This window comes from Chrysemys picta, chromosome 24, assembly GCF_011386835.1.
Source record: "Chrysemys picta bellii isolate R12L10 chromosome 24, ASM1138683v2, whole genome shotgun sequence".
Taxonomy (NCBI): domain Eukaryota; kingdom Metazoa; phylum Chordata; order Testudines; family Emydidae; genus Chrysemys; species Chrysemys picta.
The window spans coordinates 9,985,436-10,009,071 of NC_088814.1; the positions used below are offsets into that span (position 1 = coordinate 9,985,436).

The following is a 23,636-nucleotide window of genomic DNA, read 5'->3' on the forward strand; positions in this document are numbered from 1 at the left end:
GTGTTGTTTATGGGCAAAGCTTTCTCAACACCAGAAACTGAACAGGCTACAAAAAACCATGAACTCCAGCAAGGCCCCTGGGATGGATGGCTGCCTTTCTGGCAGATTTCTACAAAACATTCTGTAATCAGCTCTCTTCTATTCTTTCAAAGGTCTTCACTGAAACATTCCAAAAGAGAACCATGTTTCAGAACACGAAAACTGCTTTAATTTCTTTCATATTAAAGAAGAACAAGGATGGTCACAACGGTGTCAACTTCCGTCCCATATCTCTATTCAACACAGATTGCAAACCAATTGCAAAAATTTTAGCAGCCACATCCCATCAATTACACACGCAGATCAGGGTAGTTTCCTGAAAGGAAGCCTGGCTGCTGAGAATAGATGCAGAGAAGGCCTTTGATAGGGTTGAATGGCCTCATCTAATAGCTGTCCTAAAAAAAATCGGATTTGGATCAATATTCCTGAATTGGCTGAGTGTATTATACCACTCTCCCCTCGCTGCACTATCGACAAATGGAATTATTTCTCCCATATTTCAGCTAGAAAGAGGGACGCAACAGGGCTGTCCCCTCTTGCCTCTCCTTTTTTATCTCTCTCTTGAGCCACTAGCAATGTATATGTGTCCGCAGTCACTGAAGGTGTGATTATAAACAGAAAAGAATACAAAATCAGTTTATATGCTGATGACATTTTTGTACTATTGAAGAGTCCCTCCTCATTAATCTCATCATTATAGAGTGTAGCTTACATTTCTGGAGACCTCTGTTTTTTGCAATAACTGGAATAAATCACAAGCAACGAATGTATCCAAAAGACCAGATCCTTCTCAGTCTCAGCATTTTCCATTTCCAAGATGCAAGGAAATAACTTATTTAGGTGTTTTGTCCTAATCTTCCCCAAATTGTTTCTATAAATATGGACTACATATAAAAACAACTGTCCAAGGATGTAGGGAGGTGGCGTCTCCTCCCTATATCCTTACTGGGGAAAATAGAAATAGCCAGAATGAATATCTGCCATATATTGATTGTATATCATTAGCCTGTGGCCTTTCAAGGTCTCTCCCTCACTCTTTGCTCAAATAAATAGGCTTATCCTGCAATTTATACAAGATAAAAAACAGCCTCACTTGTCACACAAGCCCCTTAAAAATAGCGGGCAACTGGAGGTTTGGGGTTGCCAGATCCGTAGCTATATTATCTAGCATTCCAAATGCATCCTATTATATATGCTCTGCATACCGGCCTGGTTTGAGATAGAAAAAAGCTTAGCTGTGCCATTTGGTTCCCTCTCTTCTTTTATATACCTTAAGAGGCTACCCACGCCCTTAGGGAAAAGTCCAATCTTTGCATCTACATGGAGCATCCTGCAATGCACTACAATGATCACAGCATCCGAGCTTACTAATTCTCTTCTCGTACCACTATGGGATAACCCATGCATCAGGATCAAGGCCAACTCCATGCTTAAGACAATTTGGATAGAAAAAGGATTAACACAAGATGATAGACTGGCCCCCTTCGATTAAACATGTAACAAATATCCGCTTTTACTGTTTCACAGGTTCTTCTCTCAGCAGCTGTGCTCAAGGATTCATGCCAGAATAGGGGACAATTGGTCCTTTTCAACTCTTTCACCTCTAGAAGAGGATGTTAAGAAATATGGAAATAAACGTCATTTTGTAGGAATTATTTAGATGGCTTAATGCTTTGCGGTACCCTCTCAATCTCAGTCTCAAAGGAAAATGGGAAAACGAACGTATCCTCCCAGGTTTCTGTTGTGAGAATAAAGGCTATCTGTATTAATGCACAAGATACTTCAAGTTCTTTATCCTTGTGATTCTTCCAGAACAAGATATTAAACAGGCAGGACTGGATTCCAGATCATGTGTTTAAGGCAACGCACAGCGAATACTGGATATGCAAACAGCCACGTGCCAACCTTTCGCACATCTTCTATATCTGTCCAGAAATGCACATGTTCTGGAACTCCATATTCAGTGCTCTCTCAAAAACTTTACATGGTCTCTTTCCTTCTTCAAGCCTGTGTATTTGAGGGATGATGAATGAGTTGGTGTTACCAGTAAGAAATGGATTGCAGTCACTATTTTAGTGACCAAAAGAGTTAATTTTGAGAAATGGAAATCTGCAATTCCTCCTTTATTTACAGACTGGCTTAGTGACCTCCCTCCTACTGCATTAATGGAAAAAATGACTCTGTCTAATAGAAACACTTGGGAAAAGTATGAGGCTGTCTGGTCACACATGAAATGATTGCATACTTTTGCAGTTGAATATATATTAGTTCCTGTTACTCATAGATTATGTTCTCATTTATCTAATTAGTCACTTTACTAACTGATGCCCTGCATGACCTGGATGAGTTCAGGGTTCCCCGCCCCCGCCAGGTTTTGCAAATAATGAAGGTTAAATTTTGTTCCGAGAGATTATTTCTATCTGGTGCGTGTATTTATATATGTTTTGTTTTGTTATGTGTTTATATTTTTGATAAAAACAAGAAGAAAAAGAAAGACAGAAACTCAGTTACACACACACGGTATTACGGCCACAGGGGGGCACAGGCGAGTCCAACGGTGCCAGCTCCTTCAGCTGGAAAAAAGGGTAATTAATGCTGATTACTGCACCAAGCGTGCTGGGTGTTTTACTGGCAGGAGTGAAGGCAGGGATCCTGCTCAGAGGACCTGGCAATCCATGGCGATGGCAACCCGGACACCTCCACACTCACCCGCTGGTCTTTTTTGGCAGGGGTTTCAACATCATCTTCTTCGGCAGGGATTTCAGAGTCATATTGGTCTCAGAGATGGGGCCAAAGGTCGTCTGAGGTTTCTCTGGGGTGTAAGACAAACATGTAGAGAGGGTCAGAGGCTCTTCTCCTCCCTCCTACTTTAAACCTCCTTTGATCCCAGAGCTTGGGACCGGAGACAGCTTTAAGGAGGAGGGTGGCAAGAGGAAGGCCCCTATACAGACTCAGAAAGGAACCCCTGAGTGATGCGCTGCTATGCAAGCACTTAGCTGCTTTGTGCCTCCATTTCCCCATCTGTACAATGGGGATAATGGCACTCTCCTCCCTCACGAGGGGGGTCATGACAGAAAATATATTAATGCCTGGGAGGTGCTCAGATTTTACGGGCAATGGGGCTAGATAAGGGGGGGGGGACTAAGAGCTAGTTTCCCTGTTCTTTCCCAGCTACCTCACCTCATGGGTCGGGGTCATCAGCTCTGTGACTTGGATCCAGAATCATGAGGTATTCCGAGCTCTCCGGAGCCTTGACTTCCCCCCCATGAGATACCGATCTCACTGGGGCTTCTGCCAAGCAGCTAAACTTGCAGTGACAAACCTGAAATATGGCCTCGGTACTGCCCAACCCTGACAGACTAGTGTCTTAAGTCCCCATTGTTGTGCAAGAGGTAGCGTAAAAAAGGTTAAATGATGGTTAACGAAGCACAATCAACTTCGGGATGCCCAGGAAGTAGTAATCGCCACAAGCTTCATTCAACTCACCGGCCCCCAACCCTGCTCAGCCATGGGCATTAGACCATGTGATTATGACCTCACCACACTATGGGCCCAGACAATCCGTAACCCCCAGCAACACTTGTGAACCAGAGAGGCTTTTTGCCTGTTTTACGGCATGCCTGAGAGACAGACACCAGAAGCCATTCAAGAGACACCAACCTCTACCCAGACATTACCATCTCTAAGCACGTCACTATGGGGAATTGCCGGAGGGCGATGGAACAGTGACCAGGGAGCTTAGCAGCAGACAGAGTCAGATGGGTACCCAGAAGTCACCTACTCCAGGACGGGTCCAACAAAGAAAGTAACAGAGCGCCACTAGCCGTCACCTACAGCCCCCAGCTAAAACCTCTCCAGCGCATTATCCAGGATCTACAACCTATCCTGAAGGACGATCCCTCACTCTCACAGATCTTGGGAGACAGGTCAGTCCTCGCTTACAGACAGCCCCCCAACCTGAAGCAAATACTCACCTGCAACTACACACCACACCACAGAAACACTAACCCAGGAACCAAACCCTGCAACAAACCCCGGTGCCAACTCTGTCCATGTATCTATTCCAGGGACAGCATCATAGGACCTAACCACATCAGCCACACCATCAGGGGCTTGTTCACCTGCACATCTACCAAAGTGATATATGCCATCGTGTGCCAGCAATGCCCCTCTGCCATGTACATTGGCCAAACCGGACAGTCTCTACGCAAAAGAATAAATGGACACAAATCAGACATCAAGAATTGTAACATTCAAAAACCAGTAGGAGAACACTTCAATCTCCCTGGACACTCAATAACAGACTTAAAAGTGGCCATTCTTCAACAAAACCCTTCAAAAAACAGACTTCAGTGAGAAACTGCAGAACTGGAATTAATTTGCAAACTTGACACCATCAAATTAGGCCTGAATAAAGCCTGGGAGTGGCTGGGTCACTACAAAAAGTAATTTCCCCTCGGTTGATATTCACCCCTTCTTGTCTACTGTTGGAAATGGGCCACATCCACCCTAATTGAATTGGCCTCGTTAGCACTGACCCCCCACTCAATAAGGCAACTCCCATCTTTTCATGTGCTGTGTATTTATACCTGCCCACTGTATTTTCCACTCCATGCATCTGATGAAATGGGTTATAGCCCGCAAAAGTTTATGCCCAAATATATTTGTTAGTCTCTAAGGTGCCACAAGGACTCCTTGTTGTTTTTACTATACAGACTAACACGGCTACCCCTCTGAGACTCTTTAATAAAGCTCTTGCTCACCAGGTCTTTGGGTCATTGGCTGGGCAGCACTCACTCCTCGCATGAATTGGCTCAAATTCACCTTCCCATCGGCTGTAAGGGAAAATGTGGCTCAGGCATTCGCCCAGTTTTCTGGCACCGACGCGAACGCTACCACGGAGCACAGGGAGACCTGAAAGACTCACCATCCACCGTCACGAATTTCAGCGCCTCCTGCAGCTCCTCATGGGTTAAGAAGATCCCCATGTGGGCCAGGATGGAGTCCAGGTGACAAGGATCAACTCTGTCCCCTTTAAGTAGATAGAAGGATTAGGGGTTTTACTGTTTGCTTTCTTGTAGCTATGACAACCATTCAGAATCTTACCCATAATTTGAAATAGCAGAGTCCCCTTAGACCCTTTGACATCACCTCTTTGAGATGTAAAAAATCTCAATTAAGGCCACTGGGGCCAAATCCTCCTCTCACAGACACTGGTGAAAATCAGAAGTCTCTCCACTGGAGCCAGATCCCATCAACCAGTTTGATGTTCAATGGCTCTGGCCCAACAGAGTTAAAATGGTGTAACACCAGTGTAACTGCACCCCAGCACCCAACCCACCCACTCGTCTTGGGCCAAATTCTGCTCTCAGTTACGCCAGTGTGGATGTAGACACTGAGAGCAGAATTCACACCTCCGTGAGCTGGTGGTTTGCTACATTTGAATAATGAAGTGCAATATATTAAGTGAAGGATCCTTTTGGCTTTTGCTGATGGTGCTGAAGGCACTGGTGAAATTCACCCCGGGCAGAGAAGAGAGCCAGTATAAATGCCATTTCAGTGCCACAAAAGACCTCCAGCTTATATGGCGCAAGCCCTCCGCTCATGGGTGAACTCGACCCTTTGGGTATATCGGGAAGTGAGGTTCTTGTTCAGGCATGTTGCTCTAAAGTGATTATTGGAGCACCTCACCATCTTTACTGTATTTATCCTCACAACATTAAAGAGATAGGGCAGGGCTATTATCCTCATTTTACAGATGGGGAAACTGAGGTCGATTTTTAATTTTTTTTTTAAAAAGGGCCAGATTTTTAAAAGGCATTTAGGGGCCTACAGATGTGCACCAGGGCCTCGTGGGATTTTCAATTTTTAAAAAACGGTTACTAGGTGCCTATCTACTTCTTCATTCAATCACTTTATACTGTTCTACACGCAAAAATATAAACGTGTTCTACTTTAAGGCCACTTTACATTGCCAGGATGGGATAAAGCGGCGTTAGTGCAAATGAGACCCAGCCAATCAATCCATTGGTGATAGTGGTGTTACCTAGATTTACACCAGTGTAAGTGGGAGCAGAATCTGGGCCTTGGATCAACTGTCCCTTGTCCCTATTGTGCACACATCACATCACTTCTTTTTACACGCACAAATCACGCATGCAGCAGGGTTTCCAACGCTCTCCATCCATCCCTGCTGATTTCACGCCCCCTGCTAGAGAACACAGAGCCAGATTTGAAATACAAACCATCAACAGTCACATGTTTCAATGCCTCTTGCAGCTCCTCATTGGTTAAATGGGCTCCCATGCTGTCCAGGATGGAGTCCAGGTTCTGGAGATCAACCTTATCCCCTGGGATACATGGGAAAAAGAGGTCTAATTTAGTCAATGGGGAGCTTTGCCTGAGTAAGGAGAGAGTAATAACATACAGTGGGCCGACAGTGAAAGAGAGAGAGAATGTCAGGAAGACGCAGGTGAGAGCTGTCAGAGGCCATGTCTACACTGCCATTTAAATTCAGGCTCAAGACTAACCCCCCTTCCATCTACACACAAACGGTGCTAACACCAGGGCTTGGACCCAGCAGCCCATCGCGGTGGATGGTCAGAGCCTGAGCCAAGCTGGGATCCAGGGTTCAAGCCCTAGTGCTTTGCAGTATAGACGCAGCCCCAGTGGATGTGGGCTCTGGGAGTTTGCCAAAAATATCCCACAATCCCGCAGGCAGACTTACTTTGTCCATGGGACAGTTAAGTTTACCCACCCTGCACCATGAACAAAGGGCTAAAGCAGCCACGTTTTTGGAGGGCGCTAGGAAGTCTGGGATGTGGGTGGGTTGGACTCGGGCCCACATAATGCAGTGTAGACGCTGGAACCCAGGGTTCAACAGTTCCTAGCCTGGGGTCTCAACAAACAAAGCCAGGGGCTACTAACGTGTGTTCTACTAACAGCGCAGACAGACCCTGGGAACACAGGAGAGAAAGGAACAGTGGCAGCGAGTCGCCTGAGGAAAGCGCTGCAGGAGGGCTGAAGGAGAGCAGTAACTGGAACTGTCGGTGGTACGTTCTGAGGAAAACCGTTGGGAGGGCTGGCGAGAGCTGGGGATCCCGGCCAAACTGCAGGAAGGCTCATGCAAAGGCCCCAAAGAATGAGGGGGAAGAACCAGCTTGGTCAGGCCATGCTGGGCCAAGAAGGGGTTGACTCTGGAGAAAGGTCCCCAGGAGCAGGGATTAGACTCGCAGGGCAGGCAGCCAGGGAGTGGAACATTGCAGGGAGACCTCTCGGGGGAGGCCTGACTTTGGGCTACCGGAGAAGACTTGTGGGAGAGAGGGGGCCTTGGGACTCTCAGGTGGATGGCCTGGAGAGCGGGGGCCTGGAATAGAGGCCAAAGGAACTGAGACTGAGTGGCTAATGACGCTCAGGTGAGGGACCTGAGGATGGGATTGAAGAGCTGTTGTGTTCCTTTGTTTCACACTGGGGTTTTCGGAATAAGTGATTTTACAATAAGGGATCTGCAGACGCTGGCACTTGATGTGAATAAAGGACAGGAATTTTCCGCTGAGAAAAACACAACTGTGTTTGCACAGGCAGAAAAAGGGGAAACTGAGGCAGTTGCATGTGCTGCTGAGGTCAGCTGCAGGTTATAAATTGGGGACACATCAGTTGGAAGTAACAGAGGAGGAGAAGGACCTCGGCGTATTGGTTGATCACAGGATGACTATGAGCCGCCAATGTGATATGGCCGTTAAAAAAGCTAATGCGGTCTTGGGATGCATCAGGTTAGGTATTTCCAGTAAAGATAAGGAGGTGTTAGTACCGTTATACAAGGCATTGGTGAGACCTCATCTGGAATATTGTGTGCAGTTCTGGTCTCCCATGTTTAAGAAGGATGAATTCAAACTGGAACAGGGACAGAGAAGGGCTACGAGGATGATCCGAGGAATGGAAAACCCGTCGTATGAAAGGAGAGTCAAAGAGCTTGGCTTGTTTAGCCTAACCAAAAGAAGGCTGAGGGGAGATATGATTGCTCTCTATAAATATATCAAAGGGATAAATATAAGGGAGGGAGAGGAATTATTTAAACTCAGTACCAATGTGGACACAAGAACAAATGGATATAAACTGGACATTAGGAAGTTTAAACTTGAAATTAGATGAAGGTTTCTAACCATCAGAGGAGTGAAGTTCTGGAACAGCCTTCCAAGGGGAGTAGTGGGGGCAAAAGACATATCTGGCTTCAAGACTAAGCTTGATAAGTTTATGGAGGGGATGGTATGATGGGATAGCCTGATTTTGGCAATTAATTGATCTTTGATTATTAGCAGATAAATATGCCCAATGGTCTGTGAGGGGATGTTAGATGGGGTGGGATCTGAGTTACTACAGAGAATTCTTTCCTGGGTGTCTGGCTGGTGAGTCTTGCCCACATGCTCAGGGTTTAACTGATCGCCATATTTGGGGTCAGGAAGGAATTTTCCTCCAGGGCAGATTGGCAGAGGCCCTGGGGGTTTTTCGTCTTCCTCTGCAGCGTGGGGCACGGGTCACTTGCTGGCGGATTCTCTGCACCTTGAGGTCTTTAAACCACGATTTGAGGACTTCAATACTTCAGGCATAGGTTAGGGATTTGTTACAGGAGTGGGTGGGTGAGATTCTGTGGCCTGCGTTGTGCAGGAGGTCAGATTAAATGATCATAATGGTCCCTTCTGACCTTAAAGTCTTTGAGTCTATGAGTTTATGAGGAAGGCCCTGGCACCAGGCTTTCCCCGGAACAGGGCACACCAGGGATGGATGTGGAGAAAGAGCGTCTGTTCTCACTTACTCTCAGCCTGGGAGGGTCTCCGCGTACTCATCACGCTCTTCATAAACGCACTCAGGCCAACTCTGCCGTCGCCTGCAAGGGAAAGCACCGCTCAGGGATGACGGCCGGACACGGCCATGGACGGGGAAGCAGCTGAGCAAGCCAGGCTACGGATTCTGGGCTCTGTTCCTCCTGCTTTAGACCACTTCGGTGTGACAAAGGCAGCTTCCAGCCATCAGGGAACCCCTGTCCACAGAGGAAATGGCCACCTGGGGCAATGGCTTTATGTCACTGCCTCACTGCAGCCTCCTGCACAGAGGGTGTATGGGGAGAATAGCCGGAGGGGCAAAGGCCATGGCCTGAGAACCTCAATGCTGTGGTTGTTCCCAGCTACCCAGTTGAGGCCATAAGAGCTGGCTCCAAGAGAGAGCAGCCTGATGGTCTAAGGGGGAAGTCGGGTGAGGCGAGGGTGGAGTTAGCACCTTTGACATGCCCAGGAAGTTCTAGGAAGGAGCAGCCACCCCCACCGCCTCTGCCCACCACCACGTTGGCAGCAGGAGGCCTCGCCCCACACAACGCGGCTCTGACAACACAAACAGAGCCAGAGTGGGAGTGGACATGCTCACTGTCAACGGGGCTGTGCTTGAGCGCCTCCTGCAGCTCCTCCTGGGTCAAATGGATCCCCATGTTGGCCAGCACGGAGTCCAGGTTCCCCACATCCACTTTGTCCTCCGGGAACGGAGACCGCACTTGGTCTTTAAAGAAACATTTCAAACAATTGAACTAGGCATTATTCTGCTACGTGCTGCTAGGATGGGGATGGAGAGTCGAGAATATAACCACGATAATAAAAAAACATTCCTTTGCCTTTCTCTAGCTACTTCCATCTGACTATCTAAAACCATGTCACACAGATGAGTGAAATACATCTTACACTTGCCCTGGGAAACAGGGAAGAATTATCTCCATTTTATAGGAGGGGAAACTGAGGCACTAAATGATTAGTTCATGACATAAAGAGTTTTGCTCCAGAGTTTGCAGCAGCGGTTGGAAGAGAACCCAAGTTCCTTGGCCTGGAGACCTATCCATATGGGCAAAACACTTCTTTTACTCTGTACACGACCTGCTAAATACCACTGAAACCTTGGGTATTATGAGCTGGTGGTGTAATTCCCCAGAAGCCAAGGGGAGTAAGAGCAGGGCTGAATTTAGCCCTACACATCCCGTATTTACTATGTTAGAAAAATTCTGCAACGTATTTAGCCCCAAACCCCTTATCCTCTTTGACATCCTTTATGATGGCATTTAAAGCATCCTGCATCTCAGCAAATACACAGAATGTATCATACGCTATGCAGCTTGTACATCTAATAAAGCAAGAACTGCTAACATCATTAAGAAAAAGCATGAAGTGGAAAGAATCCAATCCATTAAGAATCTTGCCCTTCTAATTCATTTTTCATGATAGTTAACTGAATCCTTTGGTTCAAGCCAAAACATCCTAGATAAGTAGTTGTCCATTAGTGTAGTTTCTCTTAGTTTTGTATCCTTGAGAGCTTAGTCATGCACTACAAGTATTATTATTACATATGAAAATCTCTGGTAAAAGAACGTTAATAGGGCCCCAATCCCACAAATGCTAATGGATGGTACCCATGGGACTTCAATGAGATTTAATGTGAGAAGTCAAGTCTATGCCCATTTGCAGGATCAAGGCCTAAGGTTACAAAGTCATGTACTCAAGAGTTAGAAGTGCCATAATTAAGGTTGCTGATGTAACCTTAACTCTGCCCCATTGTGTGGCTTCATTAGGAAATGTCTTTACTCACACGATCACATAAAACTTTTTTCCCCATAGGGCTCCTGCGTCATTAAGACCACTTTCACCTACCACCCATCTGTATTATTAGACTCTCACTCACCTCCTTCCAGGGAAAATTTCTGGACTTTTCTCACCTCCTTCATAAATTTACCCATATTCACCTTTCCGTCACCTGCAAGGTAAAGCACAGCTCAGAGTCAAAGGAAATGACACAAACACGCACAGAAGGACAAAGAGGCAGAGCGGCATTGAGCTCACTGCTATAGTTCAGATAAGGTAGCACTGGAAGACACACTTCCACGGACGTTGCTTTGAACTATCTTCATTCAAAACAGAAACGGGATGGAATCCTGGAAAGGGGTCACAGTGTTGGGATCGGGAACGGGTGGGCACGACATTTAAAGGGCAAGATCCTGCTCCCGTATCCAGTGACGTAAATCCAGATTAACTCCATTGGAGCAGAGTCTCATTTACGTGACGGTCATTTCACATTGCTTTAGTCGGTGTACACATATAATTCAGTCTGACTTTAAGGCCCCTTCACACTGCAAACTTGGGGAAAATTGGCCTTGGTGTATATGGGTATCAGTCAATCAGTTCACTGGTGTCAGTGTGGTTATGCCAGATTTACACCAGCATAAGTGGGAGAAGATGCTTGGTCCCTAGTGTTCACACATCTCCATATTGGAAGAGAAGGTTCGAGGGCTGGAGAAACGAGTATCGACTCTGAGTTGCATAAGGGAAAATGAAGATTTCCTGGACAGACGTCAGGAGATGCTTCTACGGCCGCAATGTTCTGAAGATTCAGAGCAGGCGCAGCAGGGACAGAAGGATTGTGAGGAGGTTTGGCAGCATGTGACCTCCAGAAGGAGAAAGAGGAGCGTCCATGCACCAGCAATGGAAATACAGGTGAGCAATCGTTTCCATGTTCTCTCTACAGGTACTAATGCGGAGAGTGGACTAGATGACCCATCTGAGGGAAGGGAGCAGAAGGAGACTCCACCGATTGGAAGGCAAAAGATGCACTGTCCTAGGGATGGGGGTTCCACGACCACAACTCCCAAGAGGAGGAGGAGGGTGGTGGTGGTCGGGGACTCCCTCCTCAGGGGGACTGAGTCATCTATCTGCCGCCCCGACTGGGAAAACCAAGAGGTCTGCTGCTTGCCCGGAGCTAGGATACACGATGTGACGGAGAGACTGCCGAGACTCATCAAGCCCTCGGATCACTACCCCTTCCTGCTTCTCCACGTGGGCACCAATGATACTGCCAAGAATGACCTTGAGCGGATCACTGCAGACTACGTGGCTCTGGGAAGAAGGATAAAGGAGTTTGAGGCGCAAGTGGTGTTCTCGTCCATCCTCCCTGTGCAAGGAAAAGGCCGGGGTAGAGACCGTCGAATCGTGGAAGTCAACGAATGGCTACGCAGGTGGTGTCGGAGAGAAGGCTTTGGATTCTTCGACCATGGGATGGTGTTCCAAGAAGAAGGAGTGCTAGGCAGAGATGGGCTCCACCTAACGAAGAGAGGGAAGAGCATCTTCGCCAGCAGGCTGGCTAACCTAGTGAGGAGGGCTTTAAACTAGGTTCACCGGGGGAAGGAGACCAAAGCCCTGAGGTAAGTGGGGAAATGGGATCCTGGGAGGAAGCACAAGCAGGAGAGCGCAAGAGGGGAGGACTCATGTCTCATGCTGAGAAAGAGGGACGATCGATGAGTTATCTTAAGTGCCTATACACAAATGCAAGAAGCCTGGGAAACAAGCAGGGAGAACTGGAAGTCCTGGCACAGTCAGGGAACTATGATGTGATTGGAATAACAGAGACTTGGTGGGATAACTCACATGACTGGAGTACTGTCATGGATGGATATAAACTGTTCAGGAAGGACAGGCAGGGCAGAAAAGGTGGGGGAGTTGCGTTGTATGTAAGAGAGGAGTATGACTGCTCAGAGCTCCGGTATGAAACTGCAGAAAAACCTGAAAGTCTCTGGATAAAGTTGAGAAGTGTGAGCAACAAGGGTGATGTCGTGGTTGGAGTCTGCTATAGACCACCAGACCAGGGGGATGAGGTGGACGAGGCTTTCTTCTGGCAACTAGCAGAAGTTGCTAGATCGCAGGCCCTGGTTCTCATGGGAGACTTTAATCACCCTGATATCTGCTGGGAGAGCAATACAGCGGTGCACAGGCAATCCAGGAAATTTTTGGATAGTGTAGGGGACAATTTCCTGGTGCAAGTGCTGGAGGAACCAACTAGGGGCAAAGCTTTTCTTGACCTGCTACTCACAAACAGAGAAGAACTAGTAGGGGAAGCAAAAGTGGATGGGAACCTGGGAGGCAGTGACCATGAGATGGTCGAGTTCAGGATCCTGACACAAGGAAGAAAGGAGAGCAGCAGAATACGGACCCTGGACTTCAGAAAAGCAGACTTTGACTCCCTCAGGGAACAGATGGGCAGGATCCCCTGGGAGAATAACATGAAGGGCAAAGGGGTCCAGGAGAGCTGGCTGTATTTTAAAGAATCCTTATTGAGGTTGCAGGAACAAACCATCCCGATGTGTAGAAAGAATAGTAAATATGGCAGGCGACCAGCTTGGCTAAACAGTGAAATCCTTGCTGATCTTAAACGCAAAAAAGAAGCTTACAAGAAGTGGAAGATTGGACAAATGACCAGGGAGGAGTATAAAAATATTGCTCAGGCGTGCAGGAGTGAAATCAGGAAGGCCAAATCACACTTGGAGTTGCAGTTAGCAAGAGATGTTAAGAGTAACAAGAAGGGTTTCTTCAGGTATGTTAGCAACAAGAAGAAAATCAAGGAAAGTGTGGGCCCCTTACTGAATGAGGGAGGCAACCTAGTGACCGAGGATGTGGAAAAAGCTAATGTACTCAATGATTTTTTTGCCTCTGTCTTCACGAACAAGGTCAGCTCCCAGACTGCATGGGAGAAGGTGACCAACCCTCTGTGGAGAAAGAAGTGGTTCGGGACTATTTAGAAAAACTGGACGTGCACAAGTCCATGGGGCCAGATGCGCTGCATCCGAGGGTGCTAAAGGAGTTGGCGGGTGAGATTGCAGAGCCATTAGCCATTATTTTTGAAAACTCATGGCGATCGGGGGAGGTCCCAGATGACTGGAAAAAGGCTAATGTAGTGCCCATCTTTAAAAAAGGGAAGAAGGAGGATCCGGGGAACTACAGGCCAGTCAGCCTCACCTCAGTCCCTGGAAAAATCATGGAGCAGGTCCTCAAGGAATCAATTATGAAACATTTAGAGGAGAGGAAAGTGATCAGGAACAGTCAGCATGGATTCACGAAGGGGAAGTCGTGCCTGACTAACCTAATTGCCTTCTATGATGAGATAACTGGCTCTGTGGATGAGGGGAAAGCAGTGGATGTGTTATTCCTTGACTTTAGCAAAGCTTTTGATACTGTCTCCCACAGTATTCTTGCCGCCAAGTTAAAGAAGTATGGGCTGGATGAATGGACTGTAAGGTGGATAGAAAGCTGGCTAGATCGTCGGGCTCAACGGGTAGTGATCAATGGCTCCATGTCTAGTTGGCAGCCGGTTTCAAGCGGAGTGCCCCAAGGGTCGGTCCTGGGGCCGGTTTTGTTTAATATCTTTATTAATGATCTGGAGGATGGTGTGGACTGCACTCTCAGCAAGTTTGCAGATGACACTAAACTAGGAGGCGTGGTAGATACACTAGAGGGTAGGGATCGGATACAGAGGGACCTAGACAAATTAGAAGATTGGGCCGAAAAAAACCTGATGAGGTTCAACAAGGACAAGTGCAGAGTCCTGCACTTAGGACGGAAGAATCCCATGCACTGCTACAGACTAGGGACCGAATGGCTAGGTAGCAGTTCTGCAGAAAAGGACCTAGGGGTCACAGTGGACGAGAAGCTGGATATGAGTCAACAGTGTGCTCTTGTTGCCAAGAAGGCTAACGGCATTTTGGGCTGTATAAGTAGGGGCATTGCCAGCAGATCGAGGGACGTGATCGTTCCCCTTTATTCGACATTGGTGAGGCCTCATCTGGAATACTGTGTCCAGTTTTGGGCCCCACACTACAAGAAGGATGTGGAAAAATTGGAAAGAGTCCAGCGGAGGGCAACAAAAATGATTAGGGGTCTGGAGCACATGACTTATGAGGAGAGGCTGAGGGAACTGGGATTGTTTAGTCTCCAGAAGAGAAGAATGAGGGGGGATTTGATAGCAGCCTTCAACTACCTGAAGGGGGGTTCCAAAGAGGATGGAGCTCGGCTATCAGGAAAAACTATTTCACTAGGAGGGTGGTGAAACACTGGAATGCGTTACCTAGGGAGGTGGTGGAGTCTCCTTCCTTGGAGGTTTTTAAGGCCCGGCTTGACAAAGCCCTGGCTGGGATGATTTAGCTGGGAATTGGTCCTGCTTTGAGCAGGGGGTTGGACTAGATGACCTCTTGAGGTCCCTTCCAACTCTGATATTCTATGATTCTATGATCTCACACACAGCAGGATTTCAAAGGTTCCCCATCAATTCTGCTGATGTCAAGCCCCCCCGCCCCAAAAAACCGTGAGGTTTCCAATACCCACCATCAACGGTCACATGTTTCAGCACCTCCTGCAACTCCTCATTGGTTAAATGGATCCCCATGCTGTCTAGGATGTAGTCCAGGTTCTGGATATCAACACTGTCTCCTAGGTTACATGGGAAAGACCTATAATTTAGACCATGGGGAGCTTTGCCTGAGTGAGGAGAGAGTAATAATGGAGTAAGGACCTCAGGGTTTGGCTTGTGCAGAGAATGTGCAAGGTCCCCCTGCTTTAACCCTCATCTAGACCCTTCTCCTACTGTCCGGGGAGGGGCACACCAATAATGAATGTGCAGAGAGAGCATCTGTACTCACTTACTCTGCGCCTGGGAGGGTCTCCGCGTACTCATCATGCTCTCCATAAAAGCCCTCAGGCTGACTTTGCCGTCTGCTGTAAGGGAAGGCAACACTGAGAGACAAAGGCCACAGAAGCTGAGCGAGTGGGGCCTGGGATTCTGGGTTCTGTTCTTCCTGTTTTATAGCCACCTCCATGGTGCAAAGGCAGCTTCCAGCTCCCCGGGAATCCCTGCGCACAGAGGAAATGGCCACGTGGGGTTCTGGCTCGATGGTCCTGCCCCACTGCAGCCTCCTGGGGGGAATCGCTGGAGGGGAAGGAGCATGGCCTGGAAATCTTCACACTCTAGCTGTTCCTGGCTGCCCCCTTGAGGCCAAAAAAGCAAGTTGTAAGTGAGAGCCGCCTTTAGATCTAAAGAGGAGGAGCAGGTGAGGTGAGGTGAGGGCAGGGTTAGCACCGTTGACAAGCCCAGGCAGCACTAGGAGGGAGCAGGCCCCCAAAGTCCTTCTGCCCACCACCACGTTGGCAGCAGGAGGCCTCGCCCCACACAACAGCTCCGGCCGCACAAACAGAGCCAGAATGGGAGTGGACATGCTCACTGTCAACCAGGCTGTGCTTCAGCGCCTTCTGCAGCTCCTCCTGGGTTAAATGGATCCCCATGTTGGCCAGGATGGAGTTCAGGTTCCCCACATCCACTTTGTCCTCTGGGAACAGAGAGAAAATACTGGAATCTGCACTTTGTTCAGTACTTGAATTTTTAACAATCATCCCAGACCACTAAACTATGCAGTACTCCCCTACATGCCGCCAGGATGAGAGAGAGATTTGGCAATATATGAATCATAATATAATAATAATAGCAATCTGTCCTAGATAAGGAGTTATCGGTAAGCACAATCCCTCTGTGCTTTGTATCCTTGACAGTTCACTAGCATATCACAAGTATTATTACTATTATATACAAAATCCTCTGGTAAATGAATGCTATTATGACCCCCAACACTACAAACAGTACTGAATGTGCTTAACTTTACTTCAAGGAGACTTCACATGCGAAAATCAAAGCCAGTGCATGTTTGCAGGATCAGGGCCTAAGGTTACAAAGTCAGGCACTCAAGAGTGAGGAAGGGCCAGAATTGAGGGCTCTGGTGTAACCTTAACTCTGCCCATTCATTAAAAGGTGGTTTTTAACTACACGATGACACCCTATTTTTTCCAGGGGACATCAGCCTTATTCAGGTCACTCTCTTCTAACCTCTCTGGATTATTAGAGGGTCACTCACCTTCCCCTGGGGGCAATTTCTGGACAGTCCTCACCGCCTCCATAAATTCACCCAAATTCACCTTCCCGTCGGCTGCAAGGTAAAGCACAGCTCAGAGTCACAGGAAATGACAGACACTAAAGAACACAGAGGCTGAGAGGCAGGTTGAGTAGCTAAAATTCAGGTTGATTAGCACAGAAAGGAGATAAATTGCCATAATTTACGTAGAACTTCCTCCATTCTACATGGAATGCAGGTTTCTAACGCCCACCATCGTTTCTGCTGATGTCAAGTCCCCTTCTGGAGAACACGGAGCAAGATTCGAAATACAAACCATCAACCGTCACATGTTTCAGCGCCTCTTGCAGCTCCTCACTGGCTAAATGGACCCCCATGCTACCCACGATGTCATCCAGGTTCTGGAGATCCACTTTATCCCCTAGGACACATGGGAAAGACATACAATTTAGTCAATGGGGCAGCTTGACTGGGTCAGGAAAGTGTCATAATGGAGTGAGGACCTCAGGGTTGGTTTGGGCAGAGAATATGGAAGTCCCGCCGTGGACTACTTCAACCGCGTCGACACCGCTCGCCAACTGCCAGGGTGGGGACACATCAGCCTTGAGTGCTGAGAGAGCACATCTGTTCTCACTTACTCTCCACCTGGGACGGTCTCCGCGTATTCATCACGCTCTTCATAAATGTGCTCAGGCCGACGGTCCCGTCTCCTGCAAGGGAAAGCACCACTCAGAGACAAGGGCCGGACATGGCCATGGGCAGGGAAGCAACTGAGCGAGCGGGGGCTGGGATTCCGGGTTCTGTTCCTCCTGCTTTCTAGCATCCCCGTGTCACAAAGGCAGCTTCCAGCTACCCCGGAACCTCTGGGCACCCAGGAAATGGCCACATGGAGTCCTGGCTCTATGGCCCGGCCCCACTGCAGCCTCCTGCACAGAGAGTGTATGGGGGGGAATAGCCGGAGGGGCAAAGGCCATGGCCTGAGAACCTCAATGCTGTGGTTGTTCCCAGCTACCCAGTTGAGGCCATAAGAGCTGGCTGCAAGAGAGAGCAGCCTGATGGTCTAAGGGGGAAGTCGGGTGAGGCGAGGGTGGAGTTAGCACCTTTGACATGCCCAGGCAATTCTAGGAAGGAGCAGCCACCCCCACCACCTCTGCCCACCACCACGTTAGCAGCAGGAGGCCTCGCCCCACACAACGCGGCTCTGACAACACAAACGGAGCCAGAGTGGGAGTGGACATGCTCACTGTCAACGGGGCTGTGCTTGAGCGCCTCCTGCAGCTCCTCCTGGGTCAAATGGATCCCCATGTTGGCCAGCACGGAGTCCAGGTTCCCCACATCCACTTTGTCCTCTGGGAACAGAGAGGAGATAACACTGGAATCCGCATTGGTTCATGATTTGTACATTTAACAGTCATCCCGCACAACTCAGCTAGGCACTATTCCCCTTCGGGCAGCCAGGACGCGCGCGAGATTTGATGATATAGAAATAATATCAATAATCCTTTGTCTTTCTCGAGCCGCTTCTATGTGAGGATCTCAAAGCTCTTTACACACATTCGTCAAATAAATCTTACTCTCGCCCTGGGAAGGGAAACTGAGGCACGGCGAGTTTAAGTGATTTGTTCAAGGTCACACATCATTAGGCGATTGGCTCAAAGTTTGTAGCAGAGGTGGGGAGTACAGGCCTGGTGTCTTGGCTTCTAGATCTATCCTGTAGCCACTAAACCATCCTTCCTGTCTGTACTACATGGTAAGTGATACTGAAACTTTCAAAGACTATGAGCTGGTGGTGCAATTCCATTGAAGTCTAAGGGAGTTACAGCAGGGAATTTGGCTTTTGGTGCTGGTTATTCATTATGTTCGACAACATGGTAGTGTCTCTCTGATGTCCTTTAGGCCGGCATTGAAATCGTTCAGCCTCTTTGCAAATTCACAGAGAACTTATCATATGCTATTCAAGTTGGGCACCGAATAAAGCAAGAACTCCCAACATGATCAAGAAAAAACCTGAAGTGGAAAGAATCCACCCATTAAAAATCCTGCCCTTCTGGCTAGTTTTTCCAAGACAGTTAACTGATGCCGTTGTTTCACACAGCACAGCCTCTACGTTTTAGATACGTAGTTATCTGTGAGCACGGTTTCTCTTAGGTTTGTATCCTGGAGAGCTCACTAATGTATCACATGGTTTATTATTGCTACATTCAAAAACTTCAGTTAAAGGAACACTAGTAAGCCCCCAATCCCATAAACACTAAAGCTTGTGCTTAACGTCACCGCTGTGACTTCATTGAGACTTCATGCGAGTGAGTCGGAGCCTGTGCATATTTGCAAGATCAAAGCCTAAGGTTACTAAGTCAGATACTCTAGAGTGAGGAGAGGCAGCAATTGAGGTCACTTAAGTAACCTTAACTCTGCCCCCTTATGTGGATTCATTAGGAAATAGCCTTTAATTCATAGATTCAAGGACTGGAAGGGACCTCGAGAGGTCATCGAGTCCAGTCCCCTGCCCTCATGGCAGCACCAAATACTGTCTAGACCATCCCTGATAGACATTTATCTAACCTACTTTTAAATATCTCCAGAGATGGAGATTAATTACCTGATCACATAGCACTTTCCCCCCCATTTGTCTCCTACCTCATTCAGTGCAGTCCCAGCTATCCATCTGTATTATTAGATTCTCACTTACCCTCACCTGGGGGCAATTTCTGGACAGTCTTCACCCCCTTCATAAATTCGCCCAAATTCACCTTCCCATTGGCTGCAAGATAAAACACAGCTCAGAGTCAAAAGAAGCAACACACACTGAAGTACACAGAGACCGATGGGAATTGACCCAATTGCTGCAGTTCAGGTTGGTTAGCACTGGACGGAGACACTTTCACTTAGCAAGTGACTAAGAGCTTTCTTCTTTCTAAAAGAAAGATGGATGGAATCCTTGAAAGGGGTCAGAGTTCTAGGATCGGAAAAGGGAGGGTATGACATTTAAAAGGGTCAGATCACGATCCCCTCTCCAGGGGTGTCAATCCAGATGAACTCTACTAAGCCAGATTCTCATGGACACTATGGTCACTTGCAGGGCCGGCTCCAGCTTTTTTGCTGCCCCAAGTGGCGACGCGAAAGAAAAAAAAAAAAAAAAAAAAAAAAAAAAAAGAGATAAAGCCGCCATTGGTGGCACTTCGGCGGCAGCTCTACCGCGCCGCTTCATTCGGCGGCATCAATTCGGCGGCGGGTCCTTCCCTCTGAGAGGGACTGAGGGACCCGCCGCCGAATTGCCGCCGAAGACCCGGACGCGACGCCCTTTTCCATGGGCCGCCCCAAGCACCTGCTTCCTTCGCTGGTGCCTGGAGCCGGCCCTGGTCACGTGACACTATTCTAATTGTGGGTGCAAATGTAAATGTAATCCAACTTTAAGGCTCCTTTAAACTGCCAAGGTGGGGTAACGCTGCCTTAAAGTAAATGGGAATCAGTCAGTCAGTGCTCTGGTGGCAGCAGCATGACCTAGCTTTACCCCAGCGGAAGTGGGAGCAGAATCTGGGCCCAGGATTTATTTTAAACAGATGTATCATCTCTGTTGCCGATCGTGCACACATCACACCAGTGGGTTTTGGCAAGCACAACGCACAACCAGGATTTCAAATCCTCACTGTCGATTGTGCTGATTTCAGGGTGTGTCCCCGCCCCCCCCGGCAAAGAACACAGAGTGCGTTTTGAAAGACTAACCATCAACAGTAGCACGTTTCAGCACCTCCTGCAGTTCCTCATTGGTTAAATGGACCCCCATGCTGTCCAAGATAGAGTCCAGGTTCTGGAGATCTACCGTATCCCCTAGGATAGTTGGGGAAGATTTAATCATTGGGGAGGTTTGCCAGAGTAAGAAGAGAGTAATAATGGAATACGGCCCTCAGGAGCTGGGGCTCGGCTGTGCCTTTAAATGACTCTTCCCAAAGATGGAACCATGCAGGGGTACTGGTTCTGGGCTGTCTTAGGACCACATCCCGCAATGTGCTGAAATGTCCCCAGCTCCCAACAAGTGCCCAGAGGATAATGGCTTCTCCGGGGAGGCTGCCATTTGGGCCTGGATTTTCAAATGTACCCAAGGGAGTTAGATGCCAACGCCCATCGACTCCCAGGTCGAACCCTAACTCCTTTGAAAATCCCAGCGTGTGTGAATCTTTGTGCCACCAGGCACATGGGTCTCAGTACTGAGGCAACATTTCCGGCCAATCATAAAGCAGGAATCCAGTGCCACCCACACACGCGTGGAATGCCATGCTGATAGGTGCAGTGATTGTTCCATTGACACGCGGCTTTGTCCGCTTGGGTTGCAGTCGCCCTGACTTACTTTCACACTGGGAAGGCCACCGGGTGCCCATGACGCTTTCCATAAAGTGTTTCAACTCCACCTTTCCGTCCGCTGCAAGACGAAACGCAGATCAGAGACAGATGGCAAGATAGAGGCTACGTCTGCCCCTGGCACTGGGGGCGTGATTCCCAGCTGGAGGAGACAGACTCATGCCAGAGATGATTGAGCTAGCGTGCTAAAAACTGGGTGCGACCACGGCGGCACAACCAGCAGGAGAGGCTAGCGCCCTCAGTATGTACCTGTCTGAGGCCCCAGGCCGGTACTCTGGGTCGCTAGGTCCTCCCACCCCTTGTGCTGCCATGGCTACACTCTATTTTTAGCACTAGTGAGTATTTCTCACACATTCCATGCGAGCTAGTGTATTTCTCTTCCAACCAGGAATCAAACCCCCAGCTCCAAGGGCAGACATGCCCACAGGCTGTGGCCTATTTACATTGCTCTGGCAGCACAAGGAAAGCTTTAAAGTGAGTGTAAATATAATTCACATTCACTTGGGGGCCTCTTTGCACTGGCTTTGCGTGTCCCAGTCTCAGCCAGACGCTCCAAAGGCCAGATCCAAGGCCTGGTGATGTCCATGGGAATCTTTGCAGACAAAGGTGCCAAAGGACTTAGGTCCGTTTCTGAACTCAGACAAGGGTGAATCAGGAGTAACTCCACTGCAGTCAGTGCAGGAAGGATCTGCCCCAGTGTCAGTGAGGGGCATCTCATACCCAGGGTGTATTTAGTACTAAAACCCATGAAAATGTGCAAAGGGAAATGGGGATTTCCCCACGATTTGTTGGACATTTTCACCGGACAGCGAGGTGGGGCTGGGAAAGGGGGTGAGTTCTCTGCGTCTCGATGCAGGGGGGGGTTAGTGATTTATTCACACTGCTGTCCCTCCGCATTAAAAAGCAGGAAATGTGCCAACAAAATGTGCTTGGAGAAGAGGAAATGGAACTTTTTAATCCTATCTCCTAGAACTGGAAGGGACCTTGAAAGGTCATTGAGTCCAGCCCCCTGCCTTCACTAGCAGGACCAAGTACTGATTTTGCCCCAGATCCCTAAGTGGCCCCCTCAAGGATTGAACTCACAACCCTGGGTTTAGCAGGCCAATGCTCAAACCACTGAGCTATCCCTCCCCCCCCTTTACGGGAACACAGGAAAGGGACTAAAAGTGAACAATCCCAGAGGGGATCATCCCCCACACCATGGAGGGTTTGAGCTGAAATGGATCAGCTATCCCTTAGGCAGACTGGCACCAGCCCTGCGTGTGTGTGCATACGCCCTGTACAAACGTGCGTGCACGTGTCAGAACACTCGTGCACACGTGCAAGCCTGGAATCTGGGCCTGCAGCAGAGCCAGGCTCTGGGCAACCGAGCTCCAGAGCCCAGGACCAGCAGCGGCTCCAAAGCATTTGTTGAGGATTCTGATAGATCCTGCTCCTGCCGTGGGCCCGTAGCATTTGTGGAGAATCCATTCTGTGGTCCGGGCGGGTCTTGGAGAGTCCGGAGTCCAGCAGCCGGGTCACATCAGTCCACTCCAGTGTTGGTTGGGTCTAGAGAGTGCAGTCAGCTACACTGCAGGCTGCGTTCTGCAAGCTACGCTGTTAAACCAGCCGTCCGGGGAATCTTGACTTTCAAACGAAACACTGCGTCTGTGTGATTTATTGCAGCAGCTCCTAATCTGCTGGGATACATCATCCAGGTGACCCAGTCCTGCCCCTCGGCGCCGATTCCTGACTTCTGATTCCGGCTCTGACCCTGGGCTCCGATTCCTGACGACTTACCTGACTCCTGCCCCAAGCACTAAGCCCGGTCACTGACAATCTGCGTGTGCACACCCCTTCCCTCCCACCTAGGCTCCACTGAAGAACCCAGAGGGACATGCCGCATTACTCACCACCACGAGTAACACCCCCCAGCGCCTTCTGAAACTCCTCATCAGTCAAATGGATCCCCATGTTGGCTAGAATGGAGTCCAGGTTATCGACATCAACCTTTTCCCCTTTGGATAGAGGAGGGGGGAAAGAATGCATAACATGGTGTCATGTCTCTAAGGAAGATGTCATTCTGTGCACCGGTTCAGGACAGTAAATGCTGGAAGCATTATCCATTTGACACTAGGGGGAATTCCAGGGGCTCGGAAGGCCTTTATCCAGCATAGAGTTAGCCAGGTCACTGAATGCTCCTATTCTGGCATGAGATTTTTTTTATGGCCGTGTAAAGTCAGGACTAGAGATGTGCAAAACATAACAGATCCAAGGGCTGGCGTACACACAGTCTGTGCACGGATGTAGCAAAGTCAGCTTCTAAACTGATGCAACTCCTGTGTGTGGACGCTCTTATTTCGGATTAAGAGAGCTATACGGAAAAAGGGCACGAGTCAGTAAAAAAATACCCACTTACGCTAAACCAGCGTAAGGCTCCCAGATGGATTTCAGAGGGTCCACACCAGGGGGGCTGCACTGATTTAATTTAATCAGTTTCCAAACTGGTTAA

The 23,636-nt window shown here is 48.6% G+C and overlaps 1 protein-coding gene across 1 annotated transcript in view; it reads right to left on the reverse strand.

Moving 5' to 3' along the window:
- Window positions 1-23,636, reverse strand: part of EFCAB3 (EF-hand calcium binding domain 3) — a 75,508-nt gene that overhangs the window by 17,802 nt on the left and 34,070 nt on the right. The window contains exons 25-42 of the mRNA XM_065577471.1: window positions 23,038-23,142; window positions 21,135-21,206; window positions 20,513-20,617; window positions 19,479-19,550; window positions 18,034-18,138; window positions 17,428-17,499; window positions 17,106-17,210; window positions 16,793-16,864; window positions 16,109-16,213; window positions 15,534-15,605; window positions 15,216-15,320; window positions 10,753-10,824; window positions 9,457-9,585; window positions 8,852-8,923; window positions 6,285-6,389; window positions 4,967-5,071; window positions 4,803-4,874; window positions 2,749-2,851 (exon numbers count right to left, since the gene is read on the reverse strand). Of these exons, the coding sequence (XP_065433543.1) occupies window positions 2,749-2,851; window positions 4,803-4,874; window positions 4,967-5,071; window positions 6,285-6,389; window positions 8,852-8,923; window positions 9,457-9,585; window positions 10,753-10,824; window positions 15,216-15,320; window positions 15,534-15,605; window positions 16,109-16,213; window positions 16,793-16,864; window positions 17,106-17,210; window positions 17,428-17,499; window positions 18,034-18,138; window positions 19,479-19,550; window positions 20,513-20,617; window positions 21,135-21,206; window positions 23,038-23,142 (1,648 nt within the window). The remainder of the gene's footprint in view (window positions 1-2,748; window positions 2,852-4,802; window positions 4,875-4,966; window positions 5,072-6,284; window positions 6,390-8,851; window positions 8,924-9,456; window positions 9,586-10,752; window positions 10,825-15,215; window positions 15,321-15,533; window positions 15,606-16,108; window positions 16,214-16,792; window positions 16,865-17,105; window positions 17,211-17,427; window positions 17,500-18,033; window positions 18,139-19,478; window positions 19,551-20,512; window positions 20,618-21,134; window positions 21,207-23,037; window positions 23,143-23,636) is intronic.